We start from the raw sequence: 17,581 nt of genomic DNA, 5'->3' as shown, positions 1-17,581 counted from the left end.
AAAAAATCGTCCCTGTTTAATTCATGAATCATTCTTTCCCAATGATGTGTATAATTATATATGTGTTTGTATACATAATTGTTATTTATCTTCCTTAAAGAAATCACCGAAAGCAGTGTTTCCACTTGCCAGATCAGTGATTATTTAAAGGAAAATACTAAATGAAATATTGTAGAGCACAGCCACATATGATAATTGAAGTTTGTAAACAGACTAAATTGAATTATTTTTTATTTTTTTCCCCTAGCCAAATTGACTGCTGTTTTGAAACATCCATATATATATATTTTTTTAAACATTCCATATATTTGTTTTTCTGCTCGCGCTGTCGCTATGCGGAAAGAGTGCCGCTCTCGTTGCTATGCGGCGCCGGGACTGTAGCACTGTTACCAGGGAGGGAGGCAGTAACAGGAGTGTATTCATTCGTCCGATTTCGTTGAAAAACGGTTGGTTCCTCTAGTAAACGGTAACAAACCTAACGGAACTTTACGTGGAGGGACCTACTTGGAATTGTTGAAATAGAAACTCTTGTTTTCGATGCAAAACGTTTTGTAACAGAATCCGACTAATGAATACACTCCTGGTCGCGTTGTATGACGGGAGTGTGGCGCCTAGCATAGGCTTCGTCGTGCGGCTATGTCAACGATTTGGTTTGTAATCGAAAATTAAGATAGGATACTACACGATTGGCTGTTTCCTTTTTATTGTGACAATTGCTCCATTGATTGCACTTAGTTATACATCAAACCAAGTTGAATAGCGTGAGCTTGTTTTTACGTGGAAAGGTTTAGTCGGAGTGGGGGGACGGGGGAAAGTGGCTAGTCTAGTCGGGGGCGACCGATGAGTTCGTCGCCGCAGCAGAAGGAGACGGTCAAGCCAACATTGGACAAACGTGAACAAGGGGAGATAACATCGAAAACAAACAAGGATCAAGGCGGCATGGTGAGTTTGGGCCCTGTACTAAATTGGCACTCCCTCCCCCTCGAATCTCCCAAGGGCAGGCCCCCATGAAACTAACGTAATCGTAATGTTGCAACCTAGTTTAATAAAGTAACTGCAATTCACCCGTTGACTGTATAGACTGGTTCTTCCGCGTGCTACTAAGGTGTTAGTCTGGCCTGTAACTACGCATTAGGACTTAAGTTAACGAACATCTGCCGACAAACTAACGTTAGCAAGCCAGGTCGACTAATAGTTAACCCACGTAAAATAGCTAGCTAACGAGGTTAGCTCGCGTACGTTAGCCAACTAAGTTAACGTTAGCTAGATAGCTTTGTAACGAGTATTCGTATTAATTCTAAATGTGAATTTCCGGCAGACTAGACGCTTTTTGGCGTATTGCAGCCTTTCTCAGTTCGGAATGTGCATTCCACATTGTGACAAACACAAAAATAAAGGGAAAACTTAAATTGCACCATCTTACCCTGCGCCTATAATGCTGTGTTGCACGTGTAGTGCTGTATTTTTTGTGGCGTCATTAATCTACATTTAAAAGGTATGCACGTAAGCGTCGACATCGGTTTTGCACAGATTCCGATATCCTTACCAATATATTGTGCATCCCTATTGTATTTCTTGCGTTTACAGCCATGGTGATGCACTGCACGGATGGAGCGACGTTCACAGAAGATGTGTTAGTTGCAGCAGCAGATAAATATGAGTGTGAGCTTTTAGTACAGAAGACCTACAGGAAGTTGAGAGAAGGGGTTCCATCCTCCCAGACCGACGGACTGGTGTAGGATCCTTTAGGGCCAAGTATTGGAATGGGATAGTGTATAAACCTGCCCCACAATGTCTGCTGTGTGGTTCTATTTTGAGGTTTCAAAGGAACATAACAAAAAGGCCATATGCAACGTTTGTGCAGCTATTATTTCCCGAGGAGAAAGTGAAATCTTTAAATACCACAAACCTGATTACTCATTTATAAGTGCATCACCTCCAGAAGTTCAGCGACTACTTAGAACAAAAGCAGAAAAAAACTAAGCGTATACTTCCAACAACTAAAGAAGTTCAAGTCGAACAGTCATTTGAAAGAGTAAAAAAATTCTGCGATTCAACTCCAAGCCGAAATCTATTAACGGCAAGATAATGGAATTCATTGCCCTTGACAATCAACCGTTCTCTGTCGTGGAGGATGTTGGCTCTCGCTGACTGGTCGAGCACCTCGAGCCCCGGTACACACTACCAAGTAGGTGCTATTTTTCAGATGTTGCCCTACCGGAATTACACAGTATTGTTGAAACTCACATCCATGAGCTACTTGCTATGGGCATCACTGCTATTGGCTTCATGACTGACATTTGGACCAGCGATGTCAGCCCCATGAGCATGCAGAGTATGACAGCACAGTGGGTCTAAGAGGATTTCGTACTGAGGAAAGCTGTATTGCATGCTCAAGAATGTGCTGGTTCTCATACCGTTGCTGCCATTTCAATGGGATTTGAGGACATGTTTGAAACATGAACACAATCCTAGCTCCGTTCGAACAACTGACTCGAGAAATAAGCTCATCAACTGGGTCTGCAGCAGACGTGATACCCTCTGTCATGGCATTGAAAAGCCTGCTCAACAAAACTGCAGACACAGACCGTGGGGTTAATACTTGCAAAATTACCCTACTAGAGGCTGTGAACAAGCGATTCGGAGGCATTCTCTCTGAGCCTCTTTACTGTGTCGCCACCATGCTCGATGCTAGGTACAAGGGCCGCTACTTTGATACAGACAAGAAATAGGGTTTACGTGAAATGTTAGACACAGCTGGACAAGATGGAAACGGTCACAGTGACAGTGCGCACTGAGGAAGAGGACCCACGTCAGAAGAGGCCACAGACAGACAGCTGAAACTTCACTGCTTGACATCTATGATGAAATCCTGTTTGAGAATGAAACGACTGAACAACATAACAGCACAGCATGTAAGTGAAAGAAATAGGTTTTGATTATGTTTTACTGGTAATGGGGACATACGTAAATGCCAACAAAATAACTTTTTGGTCAGTATGTGTGTTTCAACTATTTAACTGTACTAGAATGCTTAAAAGGCTGCTAAAATGTTGAATATCTGTTGTCTGTATCAGTTTTTTTGGCAAGGAAAATATGGGATATCGGTATCGGCCCAAAATTTCCTATCGGTGCATCCCTAAAATCCAATCTTACTACATTTACATTACATTTTAGTCATTTAGCAGACGCTCTTATCCAGAGCGACTTACAGTAGTGAATGCATACATTTCATTTCATGCATTTTTAACATTTTTTTGTACTACACTGAACAAAAATATATAAAAGCAACATGTTAAGTGTTGGTTTCATGAGCTTAAATAAAATATCCCAGAAATGTTCCATATGCACTAAAAGCTTATTCATCTAAAATGTTGTGCACAATTTTAGTTACATGCCAAGATCAACCATCCACCTGACGGGTATGGCATATCAAGAAGCTGATTAAACAGCATGATCGTTACACAGGTGCACCTTGTTCTGGGGACTATAAAAGGCCACTCTTAAAATGTGCAGTTTTGTCACACAACACAATGCCATAGATGTTTTGAGGAAGTGTGCAATTGGCATGCTGACTTCAGGAATGTCCACCAGAGCTGTTGCCAGATTGAATGTTCATTTCTTTACCATAAGCCGCCTCCAACGTTGTTTTAGAGAATTTTGCATTACGTCCAAACGGCCTCACATTCGCAGACCATGTGAAACCACAACAGCCCAGGACCTCCACAATCAGCCTCTTCACCTGCGTGATCGTCTGAGACAAGCCACCCGGACAGCTGATGAAAATGTGGTTAATCACAACTGTAGAATTTTTGCACAAACTGTCAGAAACCGTCTCAGGAAGCTCATCTCAGCTCGTTGTCCTCACCAGGGACTTGACCTGACTGCATTTCGGCGCCGTAACCGACTTCTGTGGGCAAATGCTCACCTTCGATGGCCACTGGCATGCTGGATAAGTGTGGTCTGCACAGATGAATCCTGGTTTCAACTGTACTGGGCAGACAGCATGTATGGCGTTGTGTTGGCGAGTGGTTTGCTGATGTCAACATTGAACAGACAACCCCACCACGGGGCAATGGTATGGACAGGCAGAAGCTACGGACAACAAACACAATTGCATTGGCAATTTCAATGCACAGAGATACTGTGACGAGATCCTGAAGCCTATTGTTGTGCCATTAATCCGTTGCCATCACCTCATGTTTTAGCACGCTAATGTCGCAAGGATCTGTACACAATTCCTGGAAGCTGAAAATATTCCAGTTATTCCACGGCCTGCATACTCAGACATCTCACCCATTGAGCATGTTTGGGATGCTCTGGATTGACGTGTACAGCAGCGTGTTCCAGTTCCTGCCAATATCCAGCAACTTTGCACAGCCATTGAAGAGTGGAATAACATTCCACACCCAATAGCCTGATCAACTTTATGCGAAGGAGATGCTGCACTGCATGAAGCAAATGGTGGTCACACCAGACGCTAGGCTTATCGCGATTCTAACATTTTACAAATGATACGATACCAGGCCAAGTATCACAATACCGATTAGTATTGCAATACCATGGTGGAAAATATAGTGGCCTAGAATCCTGTTCGCCCCGTCCCCCTAGATGCTTGTGCCACCGAAAATACATTTGACCTGTCATGCTTATCGGTCCATAGGTTAATTTGTATAATTTTGTGGAATGAAAATGGCACGCGTCTGTTTTTATTTAGTTGTCATGCATTTTATTTATCAAACGCCCACAGCATACAGAGCCTAGTTTGAGGCGCGGAGTAGTCTACCACCTGTCAGACAGCGCAAGAGTAGCTCCTCAAAAAGCCTGTAGGCTACTGGAGTGAAACCTGCTTTTGTAAGCCCAGTCATTGCGCAACAAATAATTCAAAATGCAATTGCATGTTAACTTTGGTGGCCAGAATTAATAAGGAGCTATTTTTTATTTTTCATAGTACACTAGTAAAGTGTGACTCATTTGCCCCTCTAAGTTTCGAACAGTGTTTCATGGAACTGCTCGCATTAGGTGCTCAGTTTAGAACTGTGTTTTCTGCCAATTGCATTTGGGCAAGTGTTTGAAAATCACATTTTATTAGCTGCTTCATTACAGGAGTTGCATGTTCAATTATAGCCTTTTGAGAGGAAGAGGCGAACCTCTCGCCAAAATCTGTCCAAAATAAGTCCAATGCATTTCTATGGGCTTATTTTGGTCCTAAGCTTGTTAGGGCAGAAACATAAGCATCTTGTCATTATATACAGATCTCTGAAAGTATTTTCTGTTGGTCACGTCATTTTACTGTTGGTATTATTATTTAATTTTTTTAACGTTTTGTTGACCGGTTGATGAGCATCAATTAGTTGGCAGTAAAATGGACTAACAATTTGCCTCCCTACATCAAACCCATAAAAACTGTTGGATAACATTCCGCTCCAGCCATTACCGCGAGCCCGTCCTCCCCAATTAAGGTGCCACCAACCTCCTGTGATATACATGAATGTTGATTTGCATGTCATTGTGTCAGTAACACGGAACCCAAACCGGCTGCGCGCGTGCGCCATCGTGCATACATTTATTTTGTCCCCCTACACCAAACGCGATCACGACACGCAGGTTAAAATATCAAAACAAACTCTGAATCAATTACATTAATTTGGGGACAGGTCGAAAAGCATTAAACATGTATGGCAATTTAGCTAGTACTTGCTAGCTAATTTGTCCTATTTAGCTAGCTAATTTGTCCTGGGATATAAACATTGAGTTGTTATTTTACCTGAAATGCAGAAGGTCCTCTACTCCGACAATTAATCCACACACAAAACGGTCAACCAAATCGTTTCTAGTCATCTCTCCTCCTTCCAGGCTTTTTCATCTTTGAACTTATATGGTGATTGGCATCTACACTTTCATAGTATTACCTTGACAACCGGCAAAACAGTTCGTCTTTCAATCACCCACGTGGGTATTAGATTTTTTTTATATAGTTTAGGCTTACATTAGGCCTATATGAATCCAACCTTTTGAATCTCATGACTAGCAGACACTTTCCTGTGCCAATCAAATTTGCCTAAACCTACTGTCAAAATAACCAGGTTGTTAGCTAGAACCCCGGGATGAATTTAAAACGGCCTGCAACATGGTTTGTGAAATTATATAAAATGCTTGCGAACCTCGGTAGAAAGGCATCTCTTGTAATATAGGATAAACAAAAAACGTTTAGGCTAGAAACAATGTTTTCTTTGCTGTAAAGCTGCAAGCATGCCTGTCGCGAAGCGGTGCTCCATTTTCCAGCTGACACTAAGGCTACATGACAGTGAACTTGCAAAGGGTACTCAGATTGGTCTGTGCTATTGGTTACAGGAGATGAAATTATACAATGTATCAACATTGCTTGCTTTGTGCACTGCTCCAATGTAACAAATGTACAAATCTAGCAGAAGACTCATCGGGGTCTATATTCCCGCTCGTCATCACGGCTAAATTATATTTAAAATGTAAAATATATTTTTGGAGGGCAAACTTCGGAACAATCTTTTGAAAGTTATTGGAGCAATGCATTTTGGGCAATGGTATTCTACACTGCCTATTTTTCTGTCCCACATTTATTGATATAAAAAGTGTTAACAACCCAGTATTGTTACTCAACCAGGTTGTCATGGAAATACCTATACTCTAATAGTAGTCTTAATTTATTTATTTTTGATGCCAATAAGCCAATGCTTATTTTCGCTTAATACTTTAAGATATTGGTGCTATGTCAGATTTTATGAGGGGTGCCAGATTGAAAAAAGCTGTATTAGTCTTTTTGTGTGTGTGGTATTGAAGGTATTAATCAATAAATGTGGGGAAACAGAAGACCTGCAATAAAATATCAGTTTGGTTTAAATTCCCCTGGTACAAATGCATGGTATTTGCAACTATAACAAGTTTGGACTATGATCAATTAAGACCTATCAATGCAGTTAAAAAGGTTCATGTAATTAATTATGTTGGTTTACACTTATGGCACTTCCAAGGCCATTTCATTATGATTATTATGGTCGTGTCAATCATGTAATATACTAGGGATGCACGATAAATCGGTGAACATATCGGAATCGGACGATATTAGCTGAAAATGCCAACATGGCATGTCAAAGCCGACGTGCATACCTATATAACGTAGGTACATGACGTAATTATGCCACGTAAAATTTGGTGCTCTACGTGCAACACAACATTACTAAACTAGCCCACAATGTCTGCTGTGTTGATTGAGCAGTCAACAAGTCGAGCAGTCATTTGAAAGAGTAAGACAATTTCAGCAAGACAACTCAATGGCGAAATCCAATAAAGCCAAGATAATGGACTTCATCGCCCTTGACAATAAACAGTTCTCTGTCATGGGTGATTTTGGCTTTCGCCGACTGGGCGAGCACCGGTACACACTACCAAGTGCTCTATTTTTCAGATGTTGCCCAACTGGAGTTACACAGTAATTGCATTATTTGTTCAACTGGAACTTCTGGGGTAGCTAGCTTTAGCTTGGTACCTAGCTAGCACCAATACAACCAGGCTGAAAACAATGACCAGTAGAAAATGACTGCAGTTTCATTATTCTTAGCAATGATTTAGGAATCCTTGTAAGTATTAGCTAGGTTGCCACTTGTTGTTCACCTATTGAAATTGAACTTAAGGTTCATGAAAATAAATAGCTAGCCAGCTACTTAACATTAGCTTTGGGCAAGTTGAGAACAAGTTCTCATTTGCGACCTGGCCAAGATAAAGCGTAGCAATTCAACACATACAACAAAACAGAGTTACACATGGAATAAACAAAACATACAGTCAATAAAACAGTAGAACAAAAGCAAACAAAAAGTCTATACAGTGAGTGCAAATGAGGTAAGTTAAGGCAATAAATAGGCCATGGTGGTGAAGTAATTACAATATAGCAATTAAACACAGGAATGGTAGATGTGCAGAAAATAAATGTGCAAGTAGAGATACTGGGGTGCAAAGGAGCACAGTATGGGGATGAGATAGGTAAATAGATGGGCTATGTGCAGTGACCTGTGAGCTGCTCTGACAGCTGGTGCTTAAAGCTAGTGAGGGAGGTAAGAGTCTCCAGCTTCAGAGATTTTTGCAGTTCGTTCCAGTCATTGGCAGCAGAGAACTGGAAGGAAAGACGACCAAAGGAGGAATTGGCTTTGGGGGTGACCAGTGAGATATACCTGCTGGAGCGCGTGCTACGAGTGGGTGCTGCTATGGTGACCAGTGAGCTGAGATAAAGCGGGGCTTTACCTAGCAGAGACTTGTAGATGACCTGTAGCCAGTGGGTTTGGCGACCATAACACTTCCCCCATGCTTTACGGTGGGAAATACACATGCGGAGATCATCCGTTCACCCACACTGCGTCTCACAAAGACGCAGTGGTTGGAACCAAAATCTCCAGTTTGGTCTTCAGACTAATGTCCATTACTTGTGTTTCTTGGCCCAAGCAAGTCTCTTCTTATTATTGGTGTCCTTTAGCAGTGGTTTCTTTGCAGCAATTTGACCATGAAGGCCTGAATCACGCAGTCTCCTCTGAACAGTTGATGTTGAGATGTGTCTGTTACTTGAACTCTGTTTAGCATTTATTTGGGCTGCAATTTCTGAGGCTGGTAACTATAATAAACTTATCCTCTGCAGCAGAGGTAACTCTGGGTCTTCCATTCCAGTGGCGGACCTCAGTTTCCTCGTAGCGCTTGGTTTTTGCAACTGCACTTGAAGAAAAGTTTAAAGTTCTTTTGACTGACCTATTGACTGACCTTCATAACTTAGTAATGATGGACTGTTTGTCTTTGCTTATTTGAGCTGTTCTTGCCAGAATATAGACTTGGTCTCTTACAAAATAGGGCTATCTTCTGTAGAGGTCGACCGATTAATCGGAATGGCCGATTTTCAAGTTTTCATAACAATCGGTAATCGGTATTTCTGGCCACCGATTTGCCTTTTTTAAATATTATTATTATTATTTTTTTTTAAATGTAGTTATTTAAAAAAACAATTTTTTTACACCTTTTATTTAACTAGGCAAGTCAGATTAAAAACACATTCTTATTTTCAATGACGGCCTAGGAACGGGGGTTAACTGCCTTGTTCAGGGGGGATTCGTTTTTGCAACCTTCCGGTTTCTAGTCCAATGCTCTAACCACCTGCCTTACATTGCACTCCACGAGGAGCCTGCATGGCAGGCTGACTACCTGTTACGCGAGGGCAGCAAGAAGCCAAGGTAAGTTGCTAGCTAGCATTAAACTTATCTTTATAAAAAACTATCAATCTTAACACATTTAAAAGTTTTACTCACGTTGGCCACGGTGAAGGAGAGCCCACAGGTTTTGGTAGCGGGCCGTGTCAGTGGCACTGTATTGTCCTCAAAGCGAGCAAAGAAGTTGTTTTAATTTGTCTGGGAGCAAGATGTCGGTGTCCGCGACGGGCCTTGTTTTCTTTTTGTAGTCTGTGATTTCCTGTAGACCCTGCCACATACCTCTCGTGTCTGAGCCGTTGAATTGCGACTCTACTTTGTCTCTATACTGATGCTTAGCTTGTTTGATTGCCTTGCGGAGGGAATAGCTACACTGTTTGTATTCTGTCATGTTTCCGGTCGCCTTGCCATGATTATAAGCAATGGTTCGCGCTTTCAGTTTTGCCCGAATGCTGCCATCAATCCACGGTTTCTGGTTGGGTAAGGTTTTAATAGTCACCGTGGGTTCAACATCACTGATGCACTTGCTAATTAACTCGCTCACCGAGTCAGTGTATACGTGAATGTTGTTGTTCGACGCTATTCGGAACATATCCCAGTCCACCTGATCGAAGCAATCTTGAAGTGTGGAATCAGATTGGTTGGACCAGCGTTGAACAGACCTGAGCACGGGCGTTTCCTGTTTTAGTTTCTGTCTATAGGCTGGGAGCAACAAAATGGTGTCGTGGTCATATTTTCCCGAATGAAGGCGAGGGAGGGCTTTGTATGCGTCGTGGAAGTTAGAGTAGCAATGATCCAGAATGCTGACAGTTTGAGTCACGCATTTGATATGCTGATAAAATTTAGGGAGCCTTGTTTTCAGATTTAGCTTTGTTAAAATCCCCAGCTACAATAAATGCAGCCTCAGGATATGTGGTTTCCAGTTTACGTAGAGTCCAGTGAAGTTCCTTGAGGGCCGTCAAGGTATCTGCATGGGGGGATATACACGGCTGTGACTATAATCGAAGAGGATTCTCTTGGGAGATAATGTGGTCGGCATTTGATTGTAAGGACTTCCAGGTCAGGTGAACAAAAGGACTTGATTTCCTGTATGTTATGATTACACCACAAATCGTTAATCATAAAGCACACACCCCCACCCTTCTTCTTACCAGAGAGATGTTTGTTTCTGTCGGCGCGATGCGTGAAGGAACCGGGTGGCTCTTCCGACTCTGATAACGTATCCCGAGTGAGCTATGTTTACGTGAAACAGAGAATGTTACAATCTCTGTCTCTCTGGAAGGCAGCCCTTGCTCTAATTTTGTCTACCTTGTTGTCAAAAGACTGGACATTGACGAGTAGTATACTCGGGAGCGATGTGCACGTCTACGGAGCCTGACCAGGCGGCCACTCCGTCTGCCCCTTCTGCGGCGCCGTTGTTTTGGGTCGGCTACTGGGATTAAATCCATTGTCCTGGGTGGTGGACCAAACACAGGATCCGCTTCGGGAAAGTTGTATTCCTGGTCGTAATGTTGGTAAGTTGATGTTGCTCTTATATCCAATAGTTCTTCCCGGCTATATGTAATAAGACTTAAGATTTCCTGGGGTAACAATGTAAGAAATAATACATAAAAAAACTAAATACTGCATAGTTTACTAAGCACGCAAAGTGACCATCTGTCGGCGCCACCCAAACTGTCACCACAGAGTTTCAGACCGGACTGTTGCTGTCCTCTGTCACTGTCTCGCTTTATTCGCTATTAAGCCTCTCAACAATCAAAATCCCTCCTAGCAAATACTTGACCTGGCTGATATTATTTATCAGCCATAGTCGTTCCATGTACCTAGCTACATTTCATCCAATAAAATGCTGGTGTAACCAAAGCAAAGGTCTTTGGTTAAACCCAAGAAGCTAATTTAATTAGATTCTTTCTAAAATGGCTAGCAAACATTAGTATCTCAAACTGATGCTCCGTTTCGTAACTTAGTGGGAATTTACCACATACTACTGGAAAAAATGGACTTTAACGTCCCTCCAACTGGGGTGTATTCATTCTGCCTGATTCTGTTGCAAAACGTTTCTTAAACGGAACGAAAACTAAGGAGACTGGCTCGGAAGAAAACGTACCTGATCCAGGGATGTGCGTTCTACAAATTATCCCAACTGTTGCACCGACATTATTTAACGACTGCTAGTTAAGTGACCAGCTGTTTTCCTCCTCGTGTTAGCTAGCAGTAGCTAAAGCAGCCATTATGGGATTTAATGCATCGTCTCGACACTTTCATCACAAGAAAGGGAAAATAACTTTATTTTGATGGGTGTTCATTTTTTTTGTAATTGTAAAAAAAAAAGTTATTTAATGCAGTTGAAATGCTTACAAATTAGATGTGTTGAAATGGAGCAACTTCCGAAAATGTACACCCAGATATTATGTCTGATATCGCAAATAATGTAGAGATGGGTGTAATCTATTTAATCCGAGTGTATCCTGCTATTGACACAGTTGTTGAATTATGCAACAGACCGTGTTAACAGTAAAATGAGGCAGTCTTGACAGCAGGTGAGTGCAGCTAGGCCTAGACGAGCACATTTTTGGTGGTTGTAGTCCTGTCCCACCCATTCATGTAAATGTTATCATGTATGCAAATGAATCAATTGTATTTAGGCACATTTTATTATAACACAAATTAAATGACATGATACCATTAGAAAATGTATATATGAGTGGGATTTTATTTAAAATAAAGTTCAATCTGATGTTGGAATACCTGAATTCCCACCCAAATCCCTGAACTAGTCAAATATTTTCTGTGCAATAATTGTCAATACCTGATGGATTTTAAATTTAAGTTTGCAATATCTTCATCCATTTCCCAACTGTTGCATTTATTACAATTGTTTTCAAACGTAACAATGTTGATGACTGTTGCATGTGTGTAATGGAGGTGATGGAGGTGATTCGGTGAACTGCACTCATGTGATGAGTAACCTTGCCTGCGACCTAAAGACTTGTTTTGTCTCCCTGAGCTAACAATCTTGCAGGAGATCCAGGTTCAAAAACCCAGTTGGTCACAGTGGTACAGTGACTGCAAGGAGATCAAATGGGGGTGTAGTGTGACAGGTGGTTCAGTGAACCACATTCCTGTGATGAGTAACCTTGCTTGAGACCTTCAGACTTGTTGGCTCTCCGAGCTAATGCTTAGGCTTCAGTTCAGCGGGCTAGCAGATGGTGGCCCCCCCACTCAGATCAGGGGTGTGTTCATTAGTCAGATACCGCAACAACAACTCATAACATTTTTATTGGACAAATTCAGTTAGGTCCCCCGTTTGGTTCAGTTTGATTCCTAGAGTAAACTGTTTCCATTGCAAAACGTTTTGCAACAGAATCCGACTAATAAATACACCCCAGATTCCGTTCAACCCTTCCCCTCGTGTTTTGATTACCTCGGACATAAATAGTATCGGTTAAGTGGGACCTTTGTTTTCCTGACCTCCACCAAAGCTGTCAAATATGTTCTGATGTTATTTCCGTATGATCTGCAATGACTTCTATTTTATGTTCTTCGGTTTACAAGTGTGCAGCGTATGCATGATGCTGGAGCGGCCTGTATGCCTGTCGCCATGTGCTCTCTTTTGTCGTACTATCCGCAGAGGGAATGCTTCAGTACCGGAAGAGTTGAACGAGGGTTTTGATTGACGCGACGCTTCGACCAATTGCGAGAATTTCTTTGACGTCGTGTCGGTGGGGGAAAATGTGTGAATGAGAGGCGATACACAAAAGTGTGGCTGTACATGTGACGACTTGAGAGAGGCGGAGTCTAATGGAGTACGATAACCAATGAGCACCCGTTGGGGCCTCATGAAGCTCCTTCCCTGTAGCATGCTGTCCTCTTGTGAATTGTACGGTGTTATCGAGTTCCATCCATTGTACATTTCTCTTCTTAAAAGTGACCAAAATCGTGAATTAGCTGGCTACATCCATTGAATCGGGTAGCTAGCGAGTCAGTACAACATTGGGAGGAAGACAATGTTGTTATTTGTTGAGGTATGTTTGGTCTGTACTATTAGCTATACATTCTAGTCTAAAGTTCGGTTTATGGACGAATTTTTATGGCGCTTTAGAAAGCCACCGGGACCGTTGCATGCGTGTCAATAGTGCTGTAATAATGACGTTAATCAATAGTTGCAATCGGGGAATATGCTTTCGTTCATTGGTGAGCTTGCAAAGCAAAAAAAAAAAGTTAATAAATTAAGCTGTAGCTAGCTAGTTGGCTCCATGTCCTGTTTTTACAATCTAGAGCTAAAGGGCAAGAACGTGTGTCGTTCTGGCTGGTGGGACGTGATATAACGCCTCCTTAAATGCACATATCAGTCACCGATATGTTAATGAATTACAATGTTTTTTTTCTTAGCCTAGTTACAACACGTGTTTACCATGTAAATTAACAAACATAGTTGTCAGTTTAACTTTTCCTATTGTATCTAACTAGGTGGGGAGTTTAGCCAGACATGTTTAGATGCCCAGGTCTCCATTCAGTGTAGTGACCACTGAGTAGTTGATGCTACCTAATCTGATTAGTCGTTAGAAAGGCTTGACTATTTTAAACATCAAGTAGGTGCATATGGCGGGTTGAAGCTACAGTATGTACAATTTATCACAGTGTACTCCCTCAAGTCCATTCATTAGCTGGAAAATAAATGCATCCCAGCCGTTTAACTCCACAAAAACGATATCGTGTAAATGTAATATTTAGCCTGTTATGTTTTTCACAAATGTGTGTAATTGCCACATCTTTGCCACGCACTTTATTTTATTCCACCATGGCGACATTTCAATTAGAGGTGAATGCTGTAACGTGCAAATATTTGATATGGGCTTTCTTGTGCTTTGCATTGGTGTCTGTGACTTTCAATTCAAGGTGAAAGGTGTAATTTGAATCTCAGCAAATTTGCACTAGTCTAGAATGAAACTTCAGCATGTCTCCTTGCGTTCATGGCTGATCCATTGAGGTGTTTCCATTTCAAACATGGCTGTTAATGAAAATCTGATGTAGGGCATTGAACATTTAGCCTGTTAAGCAGCATTCATAACATAACGCTCTCCAAATAGACTTGATCAGCCTAGGGTTGATTGATGTTAATGGTATATGATAATGTATTTGACAGCATTGGATGTTTGAAAATGCAGCAACATTGGAATCTGAATCCATGATCTCCAAATAAGCGTTTGACAGAAACCTACAATAGCCTAAAGGTGTTTCTGTATTTTGTCACACAGGTCACCACAAAGGGAGCAGGTCTAAACCCCAATGCCAAAGTCTGGCAGGAGATCCCTGTGCCCCAGAGCCAAGTCCCAGAGGACGGCACGGAGGGCACCCACTGGCTAGAGACTACCCCCACTTCTGCTGATGTCACTGAGGGTAAATGCCAATCCCAATGCACCGCTGGAGTTTTTATATCCCTACATGCGCACACAGGCCTAACTAGATCTTCATCACAGACCAAGATAAGATCTTCGCTTTGTGTTTTAAATGGCATTGATGCACATTTTCTTAGAAATTCTACATGTGTTAAGCATGTGGTTTAGGGCCCTTGATTAGCTGAGTTGAGTGCACAGTGTTAATCCAGGCCTGAGATCATCCTAACCCTGATCTGTGGAGGGACCGAAAATAAATAAATCACTGTTATTAGTCTTGACTACATAGCCTCCCTGGTTCAACCTTGACAGTGTCTCTTTTCCCTGTCAGACTCTTATCTACCACGTGACTCTACCATCTTCCTCCCAGGTTATTCAGAGGCTCCCCCTACTGAGGATAAGGGGTACGGCACGGAGTACTCGGACCCCTCGGACAGTAGTGGCCGTTTACCCACAGAGGGTGTACTGAACGGCATGGATCCCCCTGAGCTGGGGTACCCCCTCTATGACTCTGTGACTGAGTCAGCAGGTCAGTAGCAGTCCTCAGCTCCCTCTGGGTCAGTAGCTTTTTGACATGGCATGCTCTGATCTGGTGTTGGAGGGAATTGGCTACATGTACTGTTTTAAATGTATTTTTTATTTTGGGGGGATCAGACTGGGGCTTAGGTGGTGGGCATGGCCTTCCTGTTAGCCACAGTGGCACAGTTTTGTGGTTTTAAAGCAAATTTCCTGCAATTCTACACATTTTGCCATGGTTTGTTATCTGAGTGACTCAAACATAATAACAGAGTCAATGGAAGCCCCATGCCATGACAAAAATACTCCTGAATACATAATTTCTTAAATGTTAGATTCTCCCTGACCTTTTATTTAGGTGATTGTTAGTTGTCAAAGATTATCTCATGTAAAAAATATATAGGTCCATTTATCTTTTCATAGTTTATCTGGTTTTAAACTTTACACACAGTTTTTCCATACTGAAAATTCAAACACACAAAAAAATACACACACACACACACAAGTATGTGGACACCCCTTCCAATTAGTGGATTCGGCTATTTCAGCCACACCCGTTGCTGACAGGTGTGTAAAATCAAGCACACAGCCATGCAATCTACATAGACAAACATTGGCAGTAGAATGGCCTTACTGAAGCACTCAGTGACTTTCAACGTGCCACCGTCATAGTCAGTTTGTCAAATTTCTGCCCTGCTAGACCTGCCCTGGTCAACTGTAAGTGCTGCTATTGTGGAGTGGAAGCATCTAGCAGCAACAACGGCTCAGTCGCGACGTGGTAGGCAACACAAGCTCACAGAACTGGACCACGTAAAAATCGTATGTCTTCGGATGCAACACTCACTACCGAGTTCCAAACTGCGTTTGTAAGAAACATCAGTACAATAACTGTTGGGAAATGTGTTTACATGGCCGAGTAGCCTCATACAAGCCGAAGATCACCATGCGCAATTCCAATCGTCGGCTGGAGTGGTGTAAAGCTTGCTGCCATTGGACTCTGGAGCAGTGGAAACATGTTCTCTGGAGCCACAATGCGTAGTGCCAACTGTAAAGTTTGGTGGAGGAGGAATAATGTTCTGGGGCTGTTTTCATGGTTCGGGCTAGGGCCCTTAGTTCCAGTGAAGGGAAATCTTAACGCTACAATATACAATGATATTCTAGAAGATTCTGTGTTTACAACTTTGTGGCAGAACTTTAGGAAGGCCCTTTCCTGTTTCAGCATGACAATGCCCCTGTAGACAAAATTAGGTCCATACAGAAATGGTTTGTCGAGATCTGTGTGGAAGACCTTGACTGGCATGTACAGAGCCCTGACCTCAACCTCACCGAACACCTTTTGGACGAATTGGAATGCCGACTGCGAGCCAGGCCTAATCGTCCAACATCAGTGCCCGACCTCACTAATGCTCTTGTGGCGGAATGGAAGCCAGTCCCCGCTGAAATGTTCCAACGTCTAGTGGAAAGCCTTCCCAGAAGAGTGGAGGCTGTTATAGCAGCAAATGGCAAACCAACTCCATATTCATGCCCATGATTTTGAAATGAGATGTTCGACGAACAGGTGTTGGTCATGTAGTGTGTGACAGCGAGATTTTATTTTGTACGTAGGCGGCCCACCTAAGACTTTTTACAGAGGCCCATTATCCGCAACCACCACTCCTGTTCCAATGGCAGGTTGTGTTAGCTCATCCAAGTGTTAGCTCATCCATTTTAAAATGCTAATTGATCATTAGAAAATCCTTTTGCAGTTATGTTAGCACAGCTGAAAACTTGTGCTGATTTTAAAGAAACAATAAAACTGGCCTTCTTTAGACTAGTTGAGTATCTGGAGCATCAGCATTTGTGGGTTCGATTACAGGCTCAAAATGGCCAGAAACAAAGAACTTTCTTCCGAAACTCATCAGTCTATTCTTGTTCTGAGACATGAAGGCTATTCCATGTGAGGAATTGCCAAGAAACTGAAGATCTCATACAACGCTGTGTACTATTCCCTTCCCAGAACAGTGCAAACTGTCTCTAACCAGAATAGAAAGAGTGGGAGGCCCCAGTGCACAACAGAGCAAGAGGACAAGTACATTAGTGTGTGTGTAGTTTAAGAAACAGACGCCTCACAAGTCCTCAACTGGCAGCTTCATTAAATAGTATCCGCGGAACACCAGTCTCAAAGTCAACAGTGAGGAGGTGACTCCGGGATGCTGGCCTTCAAGGCAGTGTTCCTCTGTCCAGTGTCTGTGTTCTTTTGCCCATCTTAATCATTTATTTTTATTGGCCAGTCTGAGATTTGGCTTTTTCTTTGCAACTCTGCCTAGAAGGCCATTTCTTTATTTTATTTTATTTTATTGCTTCTTTAATCAGAACAACAGTTTTCAGCAGTGCTAGCATAATTGCAAAAGGGGTTTCTAATGATCAATTAGCCTATTAAAAGGATGAACTTGGATTCGCTAACACAGT

General features: G+C 42.2%; 1 protein-coding gene across 3 annotated transcripts in view; it reads left to right on the top strand.

Moving 5' to 3' along the window:
* Positions 1-366: 366 nt before the first annotated feature.
* Positions 367-17,581, top strand: part of LOC115150518 (la-related protein 4) — a 32,100-nt gene continuing 14,885 nt past the window's right edge. The window contains exons 1-3 of one of the 3 annotated variants that reach the window (XM_029693918.1): positions 367-942; positions 14,480-14,621; positions 14,988-15,146. In XM_029693918.1, coding sequence (XP_029549778.1) covers positions 841-942; positions 14,480-14,621; positions 14,988-15,146 — 403 coding nt within the window. In that variant the 5' untranslated portion in view covers positions 367-840. Of the gene's footprint in view, positions 943-13,057; positions 13,247-14,479; positions 14,622-14,987; positions 15,147-17,581 lie in introns of those variants that run through there. The other 2 variants (XM_029693919.1, XM_029693920.1) reach the window with 2 other exon arrangements.

Source organism: Salmo trutta, chromosome 16 (assembly GCF_901001165.1).
Source record: "Salmo trutta chromosome 16, fSalTru1.1, whole genome shotgun sequence".
In the NCBI taxonomy this organism is placed as follows: domain Eukaryota; kingdom Metazoa; phylum Chordata; class Actinopteri; order Salmoniformes; family Salmonidae; genus Salmo; species Salmo trutta.
This window is presented reverse-complemented; position numbering and strand designations above follow the sequence as displayed.